This window comes from Hordeum vulgare, chromosome 4H, assembly GCF_904849725.1.
Source record: "Hordeum vulgare subsp. vulgare chromosome 4H, MorexV3_pseudomolecules_assembly, whole genome shotgun sequence".
NCBI classification, from domain to species: Eukaryota; Viridiplantae; Streptophyta; class Magnoliopsida; order Poales; family Poaceae; genus Hordeum; species Hordeum vulgare.
In genome coordinates, this window is record NC_058521.1 from 130,605,731 (window position 1) to 130,628,142 (window position 22,412).

At 44.0% G+C, this 22,412-nt stretch overlaps 3 protein-coding genes across 3 annotated transcripts; 2 read left to right on the forward strand and 1 right to left on the reverse strand.

Annotated features, from left to right (window-relative positions):
- The first annotated feature begins 1,874 nt into the window (after window positions 1-1,874).
- LOC123448130 (aquaporin SIP1-1) lies at window positions 1,875-4,073 on the forward strand. The gene is made up of 3 exons (XM_045124909.1): window positions 1,875-2,352; window positions 2,453-2,725; window positions 3,765-4,073. Exons 1-3 carry the CDS (start codon window positions 2,047-2,049, stop codon window positions 3,918-3,920), a joined length of 735 nt encoding a protein of 244 aa, XP_044980844.1. The 5' UTR covers window positions 1,875-2,046; the 3' UTR covers window positions 3,921-4,073.
- Window positions 4,074-5,142: 1,069 nt separating this feature from the next.
- Window positions 5,143-9,226, forward strand: LOC123448131 (probable staphylococcal-like nuclease CAN2). Its single transcript, XM_045124910.1, has 9 exons — window positions 5,143-5,467; window positions 6,045-6,100; window positions 6,867-6,981; window positions 7,460-7,570; window positions 7,691-7,878; window positions 8,371-8,427; window positions 8,519-8,678; window positions 8,777-8,845; window positions 8,940-9,226. The coding sequence occupies exons 1-9, from the start codon at window positions 5,291-5,293 to the stop codon at window positions 9,048-9,050; spliced, it is 1,044 nt and encodes a 347-aa protein (XP_044980845.1). The 5' UTR covers window positions 5,143-5,290; the 3' UTR covers window positions 9,051-9,226.
- Window positions 9,227-9,329: 103 nt separating this feature from the next.
- Window positions 9,330-12,683, reverse strand: LOC123450350 (double-stranded RNA-binding protein 8-like). The gene is made up of 4 exons (XM_045127650.1): window positions 12,644-12,683; window positions 12,289-12,575; window positions 11,007-11,217; window positions 9,330-10,898 (listed from the first exon to the last, which is right to left on the reverse strand). Exons 1-4 carry the CDS (start codon window positions 12,681-12,683, stop codon window positions 10,168-10,170), a joined length of 1,269 nt encoding a protein of 422 aa, XP_044983585.1. The 3' UTR covers window positions 9,330-10,167.
- Window positions 12,684-22,412: the final 9,729 nt, after the last annotated feature.

A 22,412-nucleotide genomic window follows, 5' to 3' on the forward strand; every position in this document is an offset into this window, starting at 1 on the left:
TGTGGAGGCACAATGCTCCCCAAAAAGCCACTAAGGCCACCGTATTCTCCTCACGCCCTCGCACGATGCAAGGTACCGTGATTCCACTATAGGTGCCCTTGAAGGCGGCGACCGAACCTTTACAAACAAGGTTGGGGCAACTCCACACAAAGCTTGGAGGCTCCCAACAAGACCACGAAGCTTCACCACAATGGAATATGGCTTCGAGGTGACCTCAACCGTCTAGGATGCTCAAACACCCAAGAGTAACAAGATCCGCGAGGGATTGGTGGGGGAATCAACTTTTCTCTTGGTGAAAGTGTGGATCTAGGCCTTCTCAACCAATCCCTAAAGAATCAACAAGTTTGATTGGCTAGGGAGAGAGATCGGGCACTTTTAAGCTTGTGGAGCAACAATGGAGCATAGAGAGGTAAGAGATAGTGTTCCTCAGCTAAAAGAACACTTTATATAGTGGGGGGAAAATTCAGACCGTTTTCCCACTCTCTGCCCGAGATCCAGCGGTACTACCGCTGGGAAGGAGCGGTACTACCGCTGCCTGGCGGTACTACCGCTGGATGCAGCGGTACTACCGCTGGGGCTTCCAGCGGTACTACCGCTGGCCCTTGGTAGTGCATAAGCACTACTATCGCCGAGAAAGTCTTCGCAAAAGGGTCCGTCCACGAACTACCGCTAGGTAGGTGGAACAGGGCACCTGGAGCGGTACTACCGCTGACCAGGGGCGGTACTACCGCCAGCCAGCGGTACTACCGCTGACCAGGGGCGGTACTACCGCCGGCCAACGGTACTACCGCTGGCTGCAGCGGTACTACCGCTGGCGGTCCAGCGGTACTACCGCTGGGGACCATTTTGCAGAGAAGCAAAGAACAAAACGGCGAGGGCCGCTCCAAAGATAAAGGAGAGGGAGAAAAAGAGGTGTGCGTGTGCAAAGATAGATTCCACCCAAACCTTTCCCCTACGGATCCCCTCTTAATAGTACGACTTTCCTATGACTCAAATAAAGAGAATCTAGGAGGGCGCCGTGCTTCCGTTCCAGAAGAGAGGAGTCGTGTCGTCTTGTGCCGTTGACGAGTGTTGCCTGAAACCTTGACACACACGATTAGTCCTGTACGGAACTGTCATCAATCACCAAAATTACTTAGGCATAAATTATGCCTCAACACATTGCTTTACCAACAATTAGCGTATAAATATATTCACCTAGGCCCAAAGGCATCACAAACAATTCACAGCCAAATTTACAATTTCATAGTCGTTTCAACCAAACACCCTTCAACTTTTCTACATCAACATTTACGCAACAGCTTTTTCAGAATCTGCAGCTCAATCAAACACAACCTAAGCAATGAGGGACACAGAAATAAAAATCCCTATAAAAATCAAAGCAGATTCAAAAAATCTGATTTCTTTTCTGATAAACATTGATAAATATTTCGAGTGCTTGCAAAGATTCGTCATGAAATCACATTCCTATGAGGCATGAAAAAAATCGATACTCTAAAAATGCTATTTTCAAAAACCTTTTTTTACCATGACTTTCATAAATGTGATTTCATGATGAAACTTTGCACGTTTTTAGAAAATTCGTCACAAAAAATTGGATTTTTTGAAATTGTTTTATTATTATTTTACTGTTCACTCGAGTCATTTGAGGTCGAGCTGAGAAAATCTACTGTCCTTTTTTTTAAGAAGATTTACCTTCCTAATAGTCCGTCCTATATCAAACCGCCGCAGGTAAGCTAGTCCGGTTTCATAGCGTCTGGTACACGGTTCTAAATGGATATGTCAAGATCTGCTTTCAAATTCCACAAGCATCCAAGTTTTGAATAGGGGGGTAGCAAAGCATAGCAGTATCTTCGGGGTTCTGTTGGCATTGGCTGGGTTGTTAGGCGAGAGGGACGGAGGGCGTGCTCCCTCCAATCTTCTTTTCTCTTTTCTCTTTTCTCTTGTGCTGTGTGCCAAGCCAAACCCATACATACACACACCCCAGCCCACCACCAATCACCGGCAGCAGCGACGGAGTGAGGAAAGGAAGGAAGGGACGCTCGGATGGCGATGGGAGCGGCTGTGCGGGAGGCGGCGGCGGACGGCGTCGTGACCTTCCTCTGGGTGCTCTGCGTCTCCACGCTCGGCGCCTCCACGGCCGCCGTCACCACCTACCTCAGCCTGCACGAGGGGATCCACTACGCCCTCCTCGTCACCGTCTCCATCCTCGCCCTCCTCTTATTCGCCTTCAACCTCCTCTGCGACGCCCTCGGCGGCGCCAGCTTCAACCCCACCGGCGTCGCCGCCTTCTACGCCGCAGGCCTCACCAGCCCCTCGCTCTTCTCCATCGCGCTCCGCCTACCAGCGCAGGTCTGTCACCTTCCCCCCCCCCCCCCCCCCCCCCCCCCCCGCCCAACTAAGTCAAAATCAAACCAATCAGCACCACGCGAATCTGAATCTGTCTTCCTAGGCCGCCGGAGCCGTGGGCGGAGCTCTGGCCATCTCCGAGCTGATGCCCGAGCAGTACAAGCACATGCTCGGCGGACCCTCGCTCAAGGTGGATCCCCACACCGGCGCCGCCGCCGAAGGGGTGCTCACCTTCGTCATCACCTTTGCCGTCCTCTGCATCATCGTCAAGGGACCCCGCAACCCCATTGTCAAGACAGCCATGCTCTCCGTCTCCACCGTCAGCCTCGTCCTCACCGGCGCCGCATACACCGGACCCTCCATGAACCCTGCCAACGTACACTACGCTCACTCACTTACAGTATTTCTTTACTTTCATTTGATTGCCAAGCTTATCCATGGAACTGCAGCCCCCGATACTGAACTGAGCTCAATTCGAATGGACAAGCCTCTTTATTGTCTTTTTGGTTTTGATATTGATGGCCAACTGACTGATTTAGTGATGCAAATGACTCCCTTTTGGCATGTCCGTCTGGAATTGGGCAATCAAATCCTATATGACCCCTGAAGTGCTTCATTCTGCTTATTGGGAACACGATCACGCAAACACTAGGCCTTACATTCATGTAAACTGGCACACCGAGCCATAAATAACTGAATGCCATAGTATCATGTTGGAATATGCAAGGAACATTCACTAGATACATAACGAGTGATACTCTGAAGACTCGTTTGCAGCCCTAAAAGGCTGAAACTATCAATGAAACTATTACTTTTTACCCCATTCATGGAATGAACATCCACTGGACACATCACTAGTGATATTCTTGAGACTCGTTTGCAGCAAGTCATCCTTTCCATCTCTAGAAGAGAAAAATATTCAGTAGTTAATGTTCACTGGGTGGCATTTTACTGGTAACAGGAACAAGTCTTTATGATGCCATGGGGAGGTTTGTTATTGTGCTTAGTTGTGTGCTTCTTTCAACTTGTTACTCAGGGAATAGTTATCTTATCCACCTCCAAAACTTGGTGGATGTCAAATCTTGACCGAGTGAATTTTTGTATTTATGCTGCTATATGCCATTGCTCATCTAATACTCCCTCCGTTCCTAAATATAAGACCTTGTAGAGATTTTACTATAGACTACATACGGAGCAAAATGAATGAATCTACACTTTAAAATATGTCTATATACATCCGTATGTAGTCCATAGTGCAATTTCTACAAGGTCTTATATTTAGGAACGGAGGGAGTACATATAATCTGATGTGATCATTTAAGTTGATGTTCACTTGGAATAGTACGGAAATCGCTGTGTCTTCTGATTCTTCACGTGGTTTCCTGGTACTGATTCCGTTGAACTGCTATGTACAGGCGTTTGGTTGGGCGTATGTTAACAATCAGCACAACACCTGGGAGCAGCTGTATGTGTACTGGATATGCCCCTTCATCGGTGCCATTCTCGCTGCGTGGACCTTCAGGGCCGTGTTTCCGCCACCGGCCCCTAAGCCCAAGACCAAGAAAGCATGATGAACTCAAGCACAAACTTTGACTTAGCAATCCGTGGACCTGAAGAAGGAACATGGTTTGCTAGGGAATAATTTGGAAGGACTGTATTTAATCACCTCAACGTTACACCGATGCTTAGCTTAAAAGTGATAATTTATCAGTCATTCATGTTTACTGTGTGCTTTATACTTATCTTTTATTCTTTTAGAGTTTATAAAATTAGATTTAGAGAGCCAGTATATTAGATAAAGAGGTGATACGCGGCAAAGAATTCAGGCAAATGCCGAGCTTGGTTTATTTTGAGGACCTTTTTCTCTAGGAGGGGTCCTGAGGTGGATTATGAGAATGAAGTGAACCTGCCCTGCCTCTCAAAACTCGAAAGCAATCGTGGCTGATGATTTGGCATACTCTGTTTACCCACAAGACAATTTAGGCTGTCTGTAAAATAAATACAGATGTATAAAAATACACCAATGCCAAGCGGGGCCTTATTGTTGTTGTGGTCGTCAAATTGACCTCCGCGTCCTTATTTGCTTTCCCGATAACCAACTTTGTTCTTTTGTCCCTGTGAGAAAAAAAATCCCACTGTTTTGGGTCCAGGAGGTGTAGAACCATTGACGAAAAAAAAAGATGATGAAAACTTGATCCTATGAAACATTTCTGTAGCATCACGAGCTGCATCATCGCGAATTTCTACAAGCAATGAAACCGGTAAGAGCATGGCTGCTGGCAATATGATATTGACACGTTATCTATAGCCAAGCTTATAGCCCGCAAGTACAATAAGTAGATGTAAATAAGTACTTCCTCCGTTTCAAAATAAGTGTCTTAAGCTTAGTATAATTTTGTACTAGCTCTAGTATAAAGTTGAGACAGTTATTCTGGGACAGAGGGAGTATTTTTTTTGATACAATGCCCACCATCCTTTCTCACAAAGTGTTTAGGAGCACGTGTTACAGCCGGCTGTTAGTTTGTAGTCCGCTTCTTTTCTCTCTCCTCTTCTCTCTCTTCCAATTCATCATAAATATATTATTTTAAGTCTTACAGCCCGCCTATATCATCCTATTGTACTTGCTCTAATGGTATTATCCAGTAAGGCCCCAAGTCAATGTTTTGTTATTGTTTATTGGCTCCTGCTGGCTGCTGCAAGTCTAGTCTAGTCTCCTCCGTTTTTTCTTTTCCAGCGGCGAGCGGGTTGGGCAGACAGACCCCACCGTCACATCACATCAAACTTCACTCTTTCCTTTACTTTACTCTTCACTTCGCTCCATGGGTTAGAATCTCTCTCTGCCATCATCACACTTCACACTTCACAAGAGAGAATACAAGGAGCAGCACAGAGCTGAAGTTAGAAGAAGAAGAAGAAGAAGAAGAGCTAGGAGAAGGAATCCATGGGGAACATCCTGAAGTGCTTCAGGGGAGACGAGGAAGAAGACCACTACCCCTACTACCATCCAGGCTCCAGGCCCCACTACCCCCAGCAGCAGCAGCAACAGCAGCAGCAAGCTGATGGCCATGGCGTCGCCTCCCTGGCGCACGACCTCCTCAACTTTGAGAGCGCGTCCATGGTAACTGAAACCCTACCCGCCACTCTCCCATATTCATCCTGTTCATGCAAATGCCTTGTGAAGTCAGATTAAGTCTCCCTACCTACTGAAATACTCTGTGTTTCAGCTTCAACTTTACTACAAGTCTTCATGCAATGGTCACAGATTATGCAGATTCATAACGATGAGGATATATTTATTTTCATTGGTGTGCTTTATTATGTGCGCATGTGTAAATTGGCCTTTCTACTAGTTTTCTAGTACGATATAGAGGTTCTTGCTTCGTAGAAAATGCGATGCGATGAAGATAAACATCTGCATTCCTAGAAAACCTATGGTTAAAAGCCACAATAGCAACCTTTTCTATGTGGTTTGCCCACTTATTTCGTGTGCAACTTCTGGATGAACATGTTCGTTAATAATATCGAAATTTAAGCATGCCGCATTGCGGAAACTAGCATTTGTATGAAAACTTGCAGATGCTTCACAACTGGTAACACATACAACAAGTTTAATCATCTCTTTTGCTCCAATTTCTGCCTCTTATTTTCCTATGATGCAACATGTGTGAAGGATATTTTGTTTGGCATACTATTAGGTTCCTGAAGGGCTCAGGCAGCATGTTACGGCGTCCAAGAAAGCGCAGATTAAATGGTAGGCAGCAGCTCCAAAAGGGTCTCACACTTGATAGTATTTTGACTCAATTATTAGTACATTTGATATACCTCTTGTCCATCGAGTTAATGATAGCAAACTTTGTCTGGTTCCTCTAGGCTGATATATATTTAAGGCCTATGGCTGTTAACAAAATCAGAAGGGCACACACTGACTTCGATTTTAAGCTGGGGTGTCGTTATCGGAATGAAAATAAATTGCTTCATAGGACCCCCTCCCCCACCCAAATGCCTTTTGAATTTTCTTACAAATAAGGTGATCCATGCCTATCTACACATGTGATTTGTAATGATGAGATAGAGAAAGCAGATTGGTGTCTTAGTGAGGTCTACCCAGTTTCCAGCATTGAGAAATCCAAAGTTTCTAACCTATTTTCCCACTTTATATGGGTGTACTTTTGTGACATTATTCAGATGACTGAAGATGAATTGCTGATAAATTATGATTAGATAAGTGGAAGGGGACATGCAAACTTCATTTTATCCTTTTTATTCACTCATAATCTTATCAAGTTGTTCTTACTTTGTCCTTATAAAATGCGCAATGGTACAGAGAACACTATCAATAAGTGATATTTTGCCACAAAGACGAATTAGAATAAGGAGCCTTGAAAAAAATGTCAAGGAGGAGACCAAGAAGGGTAGTAGTAACTACCAGAACCTATTAGAAACAGTTAGAATACTCATACTAACTTGGATTTGCACTGAATACAACTAATGCAATCTTTTAATCTGCATGAGGGCAGGTACCAGAATATGTTGGAGGCATATAAGAATGCCAGAACCCCACCGAGAACACCGGAAGAGGCCGCCCAACTAGTTGCAACAGCCCTAAACTGGATCCAGAGAGCTGATTTGGAGGTACCTTGTTTCTTCCTCTTTTTTTTAGATCCTAAGTAGTTCAGGTGAGCATAGGAATAATGCATTGACTAATACGGACTTGTATGTTTGGACTGTGGAACCTGTAAGTGCATGTTTGCAAAAAAAGTTAAAAGTTAAGGTTTACGTTTTTATACGGTTCAGACAATCTATACCCCTTCGTTAAGTTGATAGGAATAGCGACAATTGTTGTCGAGATGGTGGCTTCAGACTTATTGATGTATTGCTTTGTAAGGTCTTGGTGAATAATTAATAAAATGGCTGCATGTATCGTCCTGATGCAGAGGCCGGGGGTCATCCTCCTAAAAAAAACATTTTTATACTACTACCAGTTTTCTTCTTCTTATACAAACCAAAACCATAAACGCAAGAAACCCACTGATGATTGCATTAATATTTGGTTGTTACGCATGACTATATATGTTCAACTCACTCCTCCAGAAACATATTTTCTCCTCAGGGTATCCTCGAATTCTACAACTTCCCCATCCCATCACTACCTGCAGCATCCTCAAACCACCGTCCATCCTTGCTGCCAGAGGGCGTTCAGTTTGTCTTGAACACTTTGCCGGTCAGACGTGATCATTTGTTCTGAAATAGGCTTATCACTATCATAAAAGTATTGAAAGACTGGTTATGCCGGTCAGCATAAAAGTATTCTAACAGGTCACTGTCTCACTGGTGTTCTCAGGTTATTAACCAAAACATTGGAGATGGAGATGGCTTTACAGCTTATGTTGCCACAACTGATCCGAGGGAGTCTGGGAATGTTTCTATAGAAGTACATGAGATGGTGATTGCGAGGACTGAAGCACGCAATCGTAGGGATTATAAGAGTGCCGATGCACTTCAAAGTAGCATCAAAGAAGCTGGATACAAGTATTAAAACTGAAGCATTCCAGATTTCCATTCTTAATATCATGCTCTAGAATGAACACAACATGTTTAAAAAATATATTTGGATTCACCTATATTGGATTCCAAAAGTACAAAAAATACTAGATTTTTTTCTTTGAATTAAGACACGTTCTGAATTCACTTTGTCCATTCAAACTAGTACTACAATGGTTTTACTACATATTTGAAGTTTTTTTCTGTTGTAAAACAGCATAGATACCTATTTTAGTAGTACAATGAAAATAGTGCAGTCACTGCAAATAAGAAGAAACATATTTATAGTATCATATTTTAAAACCTTCCTGAGACCATTCAATTGGCACTTGTGTATTTATCCAATAGTCTGGAACACAACAGGCTTGTGCCAGTTTTATTTGTCTCTTGCTTTGATCTAATCACATGAACGCGCATTCACTTGTTTTACTTTGGAATGGCATGAAAGCATAACTTAATACTAATATTTTTTATGAACAGGATAATCGTCTGTTCAGACGAAGAGATCCTAGCAAGGAAATACCGAATCAGAATGAGGTACTTGTTGCTCAAAAGATTACACATTATATTCCATAATAAAATAATCAAAATACTTATATGAAGTGTATGATCTTTCATGAGTTAAAAGGGGAATTGATGCACCAGAGCTTAAGATGACATATGGGAAGGAATCAAAGAGTGCTTTGGTGAAGCTCATTGGTGGGAAAAGAACCACAATTCATGTGTATGGGCAGGACCAGTTTGATCGCTATGTTGGCGATGTCTATTGCAATGGTGTGTTCATCCAGGTGAAACAAGCACTAACGACATGCCTTTGACCGATTTAGTTGCTTTAATTCTGATGAAATTGACTCTGTGTGTGTGTGTGTGTGTGTGTGTCCTTCAGGAGAAAATGCTGAGGAATGGTCATGCATGGCATTTTACGATCTACGACAAGCGCCCGGAGTTTGCTAAAGTAAGAAAAAAAATATTGGAAAGAGATATGGTGCCCTCACCTTACATGGTTATGCCTGCTGAGTTTTTGACTTGCTCTGTGATGGATGGTGCAGTGGGAGAGAGAGGCAAGAGCTGCACAGCGAGGGCTCTTTGCTTCACTCAACCCTGAGAAGCCGTGGGACTGGCGAAGAGAGCAGCGCAATGGTGGCATTCAGGTCTACTAATGGCTCCATCCATGATCCATCCATATCTCCAACTAATGGTCAGAAAGGTGTGTATATTTTGGTAACCAGGGTGGATTTTGATCAGCATCATCGTGCCACAAACTAAATGTGCAGTATGTTTATGTATGCTGCGAGAGTAATGCTTTGTAATTCGGCCTATGGCCAAGACTCTGAAACCTTCTTCTTAGGGCCCGTTCGGTGTCACTCCGCTCCACGGCTCCGCTCCGAGAGCGGACGGAGCTGTAGTTCAAAATCTTGGAGCGAGCAAACAGCCGCTCCGCAGATCGTAGGAGCCGGTGGATTACCTAACGGGTTCTTAAACAATGAAAATGGCAAATCTTTTGCCTTGTTTAAAAAAAAGGTGTAGTGTGTCATAAGTGATGAGAATGTAGAGATGAATTGTGATCAGTAAGTGCCAATATATCGTTGCATGTATAAGCAAAAGAGCAACCTACACGAGTGGCCAATCCGAGCCTCTAAGGTCTACAATCACTTTGCATGCAGGGTCCCAAATCCAACAATCTCTTTGCTGCTTTCACCAAGAAGGAAGTCCAAATAGAATCTATCAGTGCCAAGAATGATTACCACTGAACTGCACTAATATTAATCCAGTGACGACATCAAAACTACTCCCTCCGTTCTTAAATAATTGTAGTTCGGAAGAACTAGCCTAGTTCTCCCCAACTACAATTATTTATTTTTTGAACGTTAACTACAATTATTTAACTACAATTATTTAAGAACGGAGGGAGTAAGAGACATGCATGCATCACAAACCTCAGTTTCTTTTCTTAGTAATCTCTTAAAAATCCTAGGCAAAAAAGAAAAAGAAAAACTAGCTGGCAGGACTAACAATCCCCACTACACATATTTGCAAATTGCATTGCTCCACACTAGCTGCACAGCCACCTATACATATTCAGGTTCCACTTCTTTCAAGATCAACACATTAAACATTCCAAGGCTACCACCTACCACATTACAAATCTTTCCGTGGTCGAAGAGTTGGGCGAATATGATCTCAACCCATTCCTGCATATCCACAAAATGATTATGTCCCAAGGTCCTGGTTTCTTTCCAGCGTTGCTCGGTGGGTCCGCCTTCACGTCTGCAGCATCTACATTAGGCTGCACCGGTGTTGTGAATCATGCTTCATGGTTCTGGCTTCCCTGAAATTGCGAGGCATTGCAGTCCCAGCTTCCTTGTTAGATCGCGCCATTCCAGAATCTCCGTGCAGCTCCTGTTCTATGCTTCTAGCTTCGTTATTACGTTGCAGCATTGCAGTGTCACTTCCTGGCACCTGTTTTACTCTTCTAACTTCGTGATCAGGTGGCAGCATCACAATGTCATTACCTTGCACATGTTCTGCTTTTCCCTCTAACTCAACAGGTATCAGCATTGCAGTGTCTGGCTCCAGTTCCACTCTTCCAGCTTCCTTATAAGGTTGCAGCGCTGCAATGTCTGAATCATGTTCTGCTCTTCTAGCTTCCTTACTAGGTTGCAGCTTTACAGCGTCGCCGCCTGGTTCCTGTACTGCTCTTCTAGCTTCCTCGTCATCTTTCAGCATTATAGTATAGTCGCTGGATAGCTCCTGTGTTGATTGTTGGGTGCATGGGGACATTGGGTTAATGACATCTTCAGCCATTCTTCCTTCATTCTTTTCCACATGAACTGCTTGGCTATTCTTTTTCATGAACTTCCTCTTGTTCCATTTCTTCTTGAAACCACCTTTCTTCACCTCAAGTGATTTTGGGATTTCAATTGGCCTTTTCGCTGTCTCCTTAACTCGCCTTTTGCTAGGAACTACAATATACTTGCTGGCACCACTTCCACAACCCTCTAATTGACCTGCACGAAACAGAGCCCGCATGATCCAGTGTCCACCCAGCACACAAGGAAGAAATCGACGCAATTTCACGAAAACGTGTATACATCTATAAAGGGAATAAGAGATACCTCGTATTGCAAGAAGAGCAGTTCGGGCAGCTTTTATCTCTGCCTCTTTCTTTGACCTGGTTGCAGGCCCAATGTAATGTATACCACCAATCCCTACGGTGCATGTAAAAGGAGCTATCCTCGAAGCTTGTCTGGTCAAGCTATAAGATGGAGTGTAATTCATCTTCTGAGCATACTCCTGAAGAAGATTCTTGCAGAGGCCAGTTTGTAGCTGGAAACCGTAGTAACAAGTGTAGATTAGTGTTATTCCAATTAAGTCATTCTAACACTTGTGAATTAAGCATATTCCACGATAACAAAAAATTAGTACATGTACTGCAAGGTATGCATGGTACATGTACTACACAAGTTCGCAAGCATCTACAATGAAAGAATCATGGGCTTGCATAAATACAAGCGAACAGAGAGTAGAATAATGTCAGACTTGGGCAAAGCCACATCGAAGTAAAAGAGAAAATCGAACATATCCACATGCAACATTACCGTTAAACTAGAGCAAAGGTGCCAGTATCAGTATTCATGTAACACACTGTACGGAGACTTCACCTTACGAAGAAGATTTCTGATATTTTCACAGCATTACAGGCAGACTAACTGAAAACATTTTCTTGGGGAATAATTTGGATTGCTTACCACATATGTCACGTGGTAACCGAAAACAATTTTACAGAGCTTAACTTTCATAGTATCAGGAAGCCCCTAAATATAATTACATTAAATTACAGGCAGAACCACCAAAAACAATTTTGCAGGGCATAACATACATTAAATTTCAGGAAGACTGAGTAATGTAGGGGAAGCAGCATAAGGATATGATTCAACTACTCCCTCCGTCTTTTTATAGGAGACGTTTCAGACAGCTCAAATTGAACTGTTTTGGGCACTGTCTGAAATGTCTAGAACGTCTTATAAAAGTGAACGGAGGGAGTACATAATTGAGGGAGTACATAATTGGGGTGATAAGCTTCTACCCAAGTACTGATGATAAAGAATGCAGGTCATGGCCATCCATAATTCCACATTCTTGCCTCTATGTACTACGGAGTAGTATTCATAGAAACGGGTCTTGGCTGAATGAAGGGACAAGTCAAATCAAATACTACGAAGTACTCCCTCCGTTCCTAAATATAAGTCTTTTTAGAGGTTTTACTAATAGACTACATATGGATGTATAGACATATTTTAGAGTGTAGATTCAATTATTTTGCTCCGTATGTAAACACCTAGTAAAATCGCTTAAAAGACTTATATTTTTGGAACGGAGGGAGTACTAGTAACTTACAGCTGCTGGAATTCTCCCAATGATTGGGATGGACTCGACAATTTCCATGAGCGCGACTTCAGCAGCGGACTGCTCTGCGGCCTTCCGGGTGAAAAATCCGGGCATGGAGTCGTACTTGGCGCCGTTGATCACCACCGCGGACTTGAAGATGGGCTCGTGGCAGGGCCCCTCCTTGAGGGTGTGATACTCCGGAGCCGTGACGCCGAGTTTCTGCGCGTACTCCTGCAGCCAGCTCTTGAAGGCGTCGCATTTCACAGGCCCTGAAGCGGTGAAAAAGCGCACCAAAACTCAGAACTAGGGTGAGGAACAAGTAACCTGTAGCAACTCGACACGGGAGCATAGGAGAGAGTCTTACGGATTCCACTGGTGTTGGGCGCAGGCGCCGCCGCCGCCATACCGGCGTTCCTACCGACCGGGGTCAAAATCACTGTTTCCGTTTAACCTCTGACCAAAATTTTTGACCCCTGTTTGCAAAAATCAAAATAAAACCGGATCTTACCTTTTTTTTTTTTTTGGTTTGAAACAAATCTTACCTTTTTCTAGCACGTACAGCTGGCCATAAAAATATACTCCCTCCATCTTAAAAAAAAACTTGTCTCAAACTTGTCCCTCAAATGAATTATCCAGCAATAATTTGATGCTAGATATATCCATTTAAGGAATAAGTTTTTTGGACGGAAGGAGTATAAGCTATCACCATCATCAACGGTCATAGACTTTTAGCCAATGCTCACTAACAAAAATGATACGACAAGTGGTTTGGTGGTAGCAACTCAAAGTCAGGACTAAACCTACACATGCTTATGAGTGTTCCAGTCGACTACTTGTATAAGTCATGCACATAATTTATAGGTTGGGATGCTACTGACAAAGCCTATAACAATAGCCACTTGTCATATCATCTTTACTAGCGAGGATTGATCAAAAATCTATCATAGTTGAGCATGACGATAGCTCATATGGTTCTACCGGTAGCATGTACGGCGATAGCAAAAGGGTCATATATGATTTATTTACTTTTTTTTGCAATTAAAGGTCAAATGATGCTAAAATTTTCTTAAAAGGTCAAAACAGTGACTTTGTCCTTCTGTAACATCAAGATGTGTAGCATTTTATTACTTGTTTGGGTGGGTTGGTAGCTTAATGCTCACATATTTAAACACTTACAGTACACACAAATAATGCTAACAAACTTAATGCAAAAGAGGGGATGAGTAATGAAATGTGTATGGTATGGGTTAATGGCCCACCGAATTGTATTATGCAGGTCGGCTCGTCCGAGATTTTTGACGATTTTAATTGATGTAACCTAAGCTTGATGGCAGGATTGATTGGGTCAATCTATTGACGTGGTGCGTGTGTGAGTAAATGAGGAAGCATAGGACGTGTTTGGTAGCCTGCATTCGTACAAACAGACCCATTGGGTATAAGAAAAACTCATTTGGTTGTGTACACGATGGCTTGGCTTGCACGCGCATGAACCTTGAAGCAACCTAGAGGCTAGCTCGCTAGAAATACTAGAATCGGTCATTTCCAGCGAGTTAGGCTGAGTCGAGCACAAAAAGAGCCACGACGTAAGCGAGGGTGCAGGGAGGAATCAACATGGAGATGGCGGGATACCGAAATTTGTTAGCGCTGGATGGCGCAAAATCTAGCCTCATCCTTCATCCCCTAACCCCTCCCATTTACTCTCTAGCAGTAGGACAAATCCAGCCTCAGTTCCTGGCACCGACCACGACGACGTCAACTCATATTTACGGAAGCGACAACAACTTGCTTTCCCATTCATCTTCATTATTAATAGGATCTGCTATGTCTCTGCCTCGTCAACCTCGTCTCTGGCATGGGCGGGCCGTCGGGTCCAATGGCTGTAAGCACCATACAACCACCATCCACTATTAGGTCGTTAGATTCAATCGGTCGACTTCACCATTACTTACTGCCACATCGATTTCGTTAGGATTAACGGACAGAGTGTTGTTCAGGGTAGGCAGCAACACTAATAGTTGTGATTCATACTTGTGTCATGTTGGTCCACACTAGAGTAGTTCGTCGGGGTGATAGGCCCATGATCCGTTATGGTCCATTGTAAGCCCGAGATAGGGAAAGGATGACAAATCTGAACTACATCCACAACATCAATAACGTAAAGGTTGTGAACATGTTTCAAATGCAAAGAACACCTTTTGCGAAGCTAGTAGAGACGTGTAGGACCAGGGGGTTGCTACAAGATAGCATCCACATCCCTATGGAAGGGGAAGTTGCAATCTCCTTTCATGTTGTAGATCATAATCAGATTTCGGGAGTTATTCACAACACATTCCAGAGATCTGGTGAGACAATTTCCAGGTATCAAGCAAGTCTTGTATGCGATTGGGGAGTTCATATGAGAGATGATCTGTCGGGACCCCGATCCTAAGCCATACAATTCCAGCTTGTAACACATCATATCACTTTGTGGCCTCACGCACCGTAATCACCACGGCTGCCACCTTACCTTGCCGGGACCGTTTGCGCCTTTTGGCTCACGTATATGACTACGTCGCCAACAATCATATGTCAGAGAACCCAGGTCGACATGGCTAGTTATAAACCCAAGTGGCACATTCGTACAGGGACATGCATACATAACCCAGCACAGCAGGTGTCGGCCAACAACGTGTGTAGACGAGTCGTAGCAAGCTACAGGGACTTCATTACACCGCGTGCCATTTCCCCGAGGGGACAGACAAAACATCAAAGAAGGATACATGTCGGTCAATCAATGTGTCCGAAGCAGTAGCAAGCTACCAAGGCTCGGTGGAAGCACAGAGAGGCATTTCTCCGCAAAGAGTACTACTAGAGGCACACAACTATGTGTGGAATCCCACACATATCAATGCATTTCAAACATACACACAATATGCACGATATGTGTAGATACAACATGGCATTACAACATAACTCTACAACATATTATTTATTTAATAGACTCCAAAGAGCCAACATAGTATAATATTACAAACAGAAGGGGGTCACATGACCCAACATTCAGAGCATACAAGCATTAAGCGGAAGTTACATGTCTGGGTACAGACATCTATTAAAAGCGGCTGGAAGAGCCTGAAAAGCTAGAACGACCATACCGTAGGAGCCAGACCCCTATCTGGGTTTCCAAGCTATTCCATCGATGTTAACATCAACAGGAAAACACAGTCAACAGGAAAACGCAGAGAGAACAACGTTTATCTCTGCAAAAATATAAATAAGCAACAATGAGTATGAAGGTACTCAGCAAGCCTTACATCAGAACTAACTACATATGCATCATGTATCAATGAACGGGATTGTGGGGTTTACTGCAGAAATGCCAACTTTGACCTTTGGCTAACCTACACTACAACAATGCTTTACACCCCTCTCGTCTCCTTACGAGAGAGTGCACACGAGTCCACATATCCACCACATCAATACACCACCATGGATCCTCTCTCGTCATCCTACGAGAAGGCCATCCATAGCACTCACACTTATCTCGACCATTTTGGAGTATCCGTTAAAGTTATCTATGAAGCATGCAAGTATCCAAGTAGTCCATATTCGAGGACGCGACTATTCGAATAGATAATTACCCTGCAGGGGTGTACTTCGTCACACATGCTTCCGCCACTTATCGCCATGTGCACATAAAACAAGCACCTCGGCAACCTTCAAGCGGAAGCCCAGCGAGGGAGTTGTCCACGGACGTTAACCTACAATGACTCACATCCAAGGCAGTCGCCTATCTGAGTTGGAACCCATAATGTAAGTCTGGCTGAGGTTTCTAACATGGCATCAAACGATGTGAGGAGGGCCCCAAGCCGGTCCCGATTGGGCCGTTCATCCACTTAGCAGGTCGTGCCACAACCTATGAACGCTTCGAACTACTGCGACTCCTCGACTGAGAATAGAGTGGTTAATAGGCCGAGAGGTGTCGAGTTACCGGAACCCAATGTGCGGTAGTAGCTAGTCTTGAAACACCAACACAAGATCTCATATCCTAAGTGCGACATCAATGAGACAACCCACCATCTACTCCTACATGGACTCTCATCGCTACCTTTACCAAAATAGGTTCACATACTTAACACTCATCAGTAGGACATGATCATTCCAGTTCATCATCCAGATGATCAGACCAGCTCAACTCTAAGCATAGCAAGCATAATAGGGTAATGGCACAACATGGCTCAAGCATCTACCATGTATGCTAGGTTGCCTGGTTTAGCTATTTACTGTGATAATGACAGGTCATGCACAAGAATGGGTTCATCTACCGTAACACAAGTAACAGTTGAATCATCTTGTCCTAATGCATTGAAATGAAAGCAAGAGCGAGAGAGTGGGATTGTATCAGAATGCTCAAGGGGGTTTGCTTTCCTGTTGATCCGAAGAACTCAGCTGTTTTTCAATGTCGGTGATAACTACATCTCACAAGTCTATCAACAAGAATAAACAAGGAACAAATTAAGCACGACAAATGCTTCACAATGATTCATGAGTAAGGCATGTTAACATGATGTTGGTTTTATCTAATGCAAGTGGTCACAAGTTAAATGGAAGTTATTTGATCAATATAGATCAATTTCAAACCCATTTATAAGCATTTATATGCCTTTATTAAAATTATCCTATTCAGCGAGTTTAAGTTGTTCCAACATGCATGAAAATGGTACCATCAGATTCCTTGTATTTTTTTGATATTTTTTCATACATAATTTATTTTTATCCGAGCTTTAGTTTATTTTCTATGAATTTTCAAAGATTTTTCTATTTTCTGGATTTTCCTAAAATATTTTTATTCCACAAATTAAAAGTGCATCATGTTTGCGTCAGCAAGTCAACAGCACTGGCCGAGGTCAAAGCTGACTAGTGGGGGCCATTGGTCAGTGACTCGGGGCTAATCCCCGCGCTGACCCGCTCTGTTTGTGGTTTGACCACCAGCGGGGGCCGTTGGTTAGTGGATGTGTGTGTGGGGGTAGTTAGTGCTAACAGCCGGCCAGATTAGCACCGGCTGGGGCGAGACCGCCAGCGACCATCGAGGCGCGCGGCGGCAGTGGCTTGACCTCGGTGTCCTAGCGCTAGGAGGCGCGAGAGAGCAGGGGAAAAGGGGGGAAAGAAGAGGTGGCTCACCGCGATCTCCTGGAGCAGCTGGGGAAACCCGAGGTGCCGCAGTTGGCGCGAATCAGAGCACGACGGCCGACGAAGGCCGAGGTTGAAGATGGTGGCGATGGTGTTGATGGAGGGCGCTCGAGCCCAATTTTTCTGGCGTGGGGACGAGGAGGACGTCGACGAAGCTTCTAGACACGAAGGGGCGTCGAGGGAGGCTTGTTAGCTACGGTGATCAGTGGCGCACAACCATGGCTGCGTCGGCCATGAGAGAGGGGAGAGACAGAGCGAGGGGGGGGGGGGGAGAAAGGAGAGGGAGTCGTCCTGATCCGGACGGCTCTGGGGGTCTCATCCCCGACGTCGCGATGGCAAGGCTGGCCAGGCACGCAGTTGCGTGCCGGCTAGCCCACGTGCCGTGCACACCTTCCCCTGTGCCTACTAGCAAGAGGAGGAAGACGACACATGAGGTGCTCGTGGGTTGGGCCAGCTGGGCTGCCGGGTAAGGTTTCTGCTTCTTTTATTCTATTTTCTTTCTTTTCTTTTGTGACATTTGTTCTGTCTTTAATAAAATATATAGCCATTTTTAAGTATCCTTAAAATAATCATGTGGGCTTAGTGGATTTTCCTAGTGCCACATAAAAAGTTTCAGAATAATTGGAACTATATTTTATATATAACAAATATAATTCCATTCCCAATAGTTGTTTGTTTAATTCAAAAGTCCAATATAAAATGTTTCTGTGATCCAAAAATATTGCTTGTCATTTTTATATCATGCCAACAATTTATTGGAAAACTAACGTCATTTTCTTGGATCATTTTGAAGCAGTTTTTATCTTGCTTATTTTCCAAAAGTTTGAATGATGAGGCTTGATCACTTCCTCATTTCAAGTTCAAAAGAAATTAAAATGCATGCATGAATGCTTTGCAAGCAAAGTAATAACTAGGGCTGTGACAACTCACCCCCACTAAACAAGAATCTCATCCCTAGATTCAGGCGTAGTCAGGAAGAGGTCAGGGTACTCAAGCCGAAGACGATCTTCGCGCTCCCAGGTTGCTTCATCCTCGGAATGATGAGACCACTAAACCTTGTGAAACTTGATGTTGCGATGTCGAGTGCTGCGCTCGGTTTCATCAAGAATACGAACACGATATTCTCGATATGAAAGGTCATCTTGGAGATTAAATGTTTCGTGGTCCACTTCGCAGATAGGATCCTTGAAGCAACGCCCGAGTTGAGAAACTTGGAACACATCATGAACTTTGGAAAGTTGCGGGTGTAGTTCCAATTGCTAGGCAACCTCTCCTCGTTTAGCGAGAATGCGAAAAGGACCAATGTAACGAGGAGCCAATTTTCCTTTGATACCAGAACGATGGGTACCCTTCAGAGGTGAAACCCGAAGGTAAGCCTTCTCGTCAACTTCATAACTTACTTCTTACGACGACGGTCATATTGGCTCTTTTGACGAGATTGGGCAGTTTTCAAATTTTCACGAATGATGCGAACTTGCTCTTCTGCATCCTGGATCATATCCGGTCCAAAGAATTGTCTTTCACTGGTTTCTGACCAGTTTAATGGCGTTCGGCATCTTCGTCCATACAGAACTTCGAAAGGAGCTTTTCCCAGACTAGACTGGAAACTGTTGTTATAAGCAAACTCGCCAAGTGGAAGACATTTCTCCCAATTCATTCCGAATGAGAGAACACAGGCTGTGAGCATATCTTCGAGAATTTGATTGAATCTTTCTACTTGACCACTTGACTGAGGGTGATAAGCAGTGCTAAAGGAGAGATGGGTTCCCATAGCATTTTGGAAACTTTCCCAAAATCGAGAGGTGAAAAGACTTCCACGGTCTGAATTGATTTCTAGAGGAACACCATGAAGAGAAACTATTCGAGAAATATATAGGTCTGCTAACTGACTAGCAGTTATACTCTCTTGAACTGGAAGAAAATGAGCAACTTTCGAAAGACGATCGATGACCACGAAGATGGCACCATTCCCTTTCTTAGTCTTTGGAAAGCCTACCGACCTTGTCCCATTTCCACTCGGGAATAGCCAAGGGTTGAAGGGTGCCAGCAGGCCTTTGATGCTCTGCCTTAACTCGACGACAAACGTCGCAGTTAGCAATGAATTGAACAATTTCTCTCTTCATCCGGGTCCACCAGAACCTCTGGCGTAGGTCCTGATACATCTTAGTACTACCAGGATGAATCGTGAGAGGAGATTCATGAGCTTCCTTGAGAATCAGCTCTCGCAGATGTTGCTTCTTGGGAACCACGAAGCGGTTCTCAAAGAATACGACACCTTTATCATTTACCAAGAAATGACCAGCAAGTCCTTTGGCAATGCTGCTCTTGATCCGGGAAATTCCCGTATCATGCTTCTGAGCTTCGATGATCTGATCCTCAAGAGTCGGTTTCGCCACCAAGGTAGAAAGGAATCCCTTAGGAACAATGTGAAGATTAAGCTTACGAAATTCCTCATGGAGAAGTGGTTGATTTTGTAGCAACATGAGGTTGTTACAATAGGATTTATGACTTAGTGCATCAGCCATGACATTGGCTTTGCCTGGGGTGTAAGATATTCCTAAGTCGTAATCCATGATCAACTCAACCCAACGTATTTTCCTGAGATTCAAATCCGGTTGGGTGAATATATACTTGAGACTCTGGTGATTAGTGTATATTTCACAACGATTACCCAGAAGGTAATGTCGCTAGGTTAACAATGCGTAAACTACAGTGGCAAGTTCGAGATCGTGTGTTGGATAATTCTCCTCCAGTGGACGCAGCTGTCGAGAAGCGTTGGCAATCACATGACGATCTTGCATAATAATGCATCCAAGTCCTTGACGCGAAGCATCACAGTAGATAATAAAGTCCTTTGTGAAATTCGGGGGCACAAGTACCGGGGCAGTAGTCAGTCGTATTTTCAATTCCTGGAAACTTGCCTGACACTATGGGGTCCACTCGAACTTCTTATCTTTCTTCAGGAGTTCAATTAGAGGTTTGGCAACTTTGGAGAAGTTCTCAACGAAGCGGAGACATTAGCTCACTAAGCCAAGGAAGCTCCTAACTTGCTTCACTTATTCTGGTGCAGTCCAATGAAGAACAACCTGAACTCTCTCGGGATTGACAACAATACCTTTCGTTGAGATTACGTGACCTAGATAGGTCACTTCTGGCAACCAGAATTCACATTTAGAGAATTTGACGTAAAGGCAGTGCTCTCGAAGTTTCATCAATACTAGCCTAAGATGCTCAGCATGTTCTTCTTCGTTCTTCGAGTAGATCAAGATATCATCGAGGTAAACCACGATGAATTTATCCAGGTACTCCATGAAGATCGAATTCATTAAGCGGGAGAAGGTGGCTCGAGCATTGGTTAGACCGAAGGACATGATGGTGTACTCGTATTGGCCATAACGAGTGACAAAGGCCGTCTTAGGAATGTCCCCGTTCGCAATTTTGATTTGATGATAACCTAATCTCAAGTCCATCTTGGAAAAGACTGCAGATCCAGCGAGCTGATCATACAGATCGTTGATCGTGGGAAGCGGATATTTGTTCTTTATCGTGACCAGATTAACCGGTCGATAATATACAACCATCCGATCCGTACCCTCATTATTCTTGACGAAGAGGACATGACAAGCCCAAGGAGAAGAACTAGGACAGATGAAAACTTTCTTCAAAGATTCATCGAGTTGGATCTTAAGCTCAGATAATTCTTGAGGAGACATCTTATAGGGTCTTCTAGCAATTGGAGCGGTTCCTGGAATAAGTTCTATGACAAACTCTACTTCTCTGTCAGGTGGAACACCTGGCAGCTCTTCTTGAAAGACATCTGAGAAGTCACGGACTACCGAGATGTTTTCAAGGTCTGGAAGAGGATTGGCATTGAGAGCATAAATCTGGCGTTTTGAAATACCAGCTGAGTCATTGACTATCTGGCCTGAAGGATGAGTAAGCTGGACAGTCCTAGAGAAACAATCAATTTTGGCATGATGAGTTGTCATCCAGTCCATCCCCAAAATGATATCGATATCTGAAGTCTTGAGGGCTATCAGGGAAGCAAGGAATACTAAACCATCGACAACGATTTGGTTCCCATGGGTTACTGCATTAGTTTGCCATTTGGAACCCGGAGCCTGAATTACTAATGGAGTGGGCATATCCTCAAAAGAAATGTTATGCAAGGTGGCATAACATTCAGAAATGAAGGAGTGGGATGCCCCTGAGTCAAATAGAACTGAAGCTAGATAAGAATTGATAAGAAGCGTCTTAAGCATGACATCACCATCATCGTGAGCTTCTTCTGCAGATACATGCTGCACACATCCACGAGTTGAAGCAACTAACCTTTCATTAAGCTTCTTTGTTGGTGGCTTGCAACAAACAACACCCAATCCTGAAGGGGGTGGAACATAACCACGCAGAGGACAATCCCTTGAGTAGTGTCCTGGCTGGCTACACTTGAAGCATGCTCCATAAATAGGACGTGGATCTCAGTTGAACACTTGGCTGATGAGGTTCTTTTGGGGAACACTTGACATCGGTAAACGAGGCGCCACATAGGATGGCCTCGGTACATATCTCGAAGGAAGAGCTACATTCGGGATCCATATCCTGCGCTTCTGGGACATAGAATTTGAAGATGATCCAACATCACGGTTGTGCTTGCGAGATTCCTCGTAGGTCATTCTGCTTGTTTATGCTTGGATCGCTTTGTTCACAAGAACCTCGAAACTGATGAACTCATGCATACTGAGATCATGACGAAGCCTTGGGTTAAGACCTTTCCTGAATCTAGCTTGCTTCCTGGCATCTGTGGATACTTTTTCTGGTGCATAACGCGCAAGGCGTCCAAACTCATGACTATAAGCATCCACATCCATCTTGTCTTAAGTCAAATTGCAAAACTCCTCTTGCTTCTGATCTATCAGGTCCCGCGGAATATGATGCTCACGAAAAGCTTCACAGAACTCCTTCCA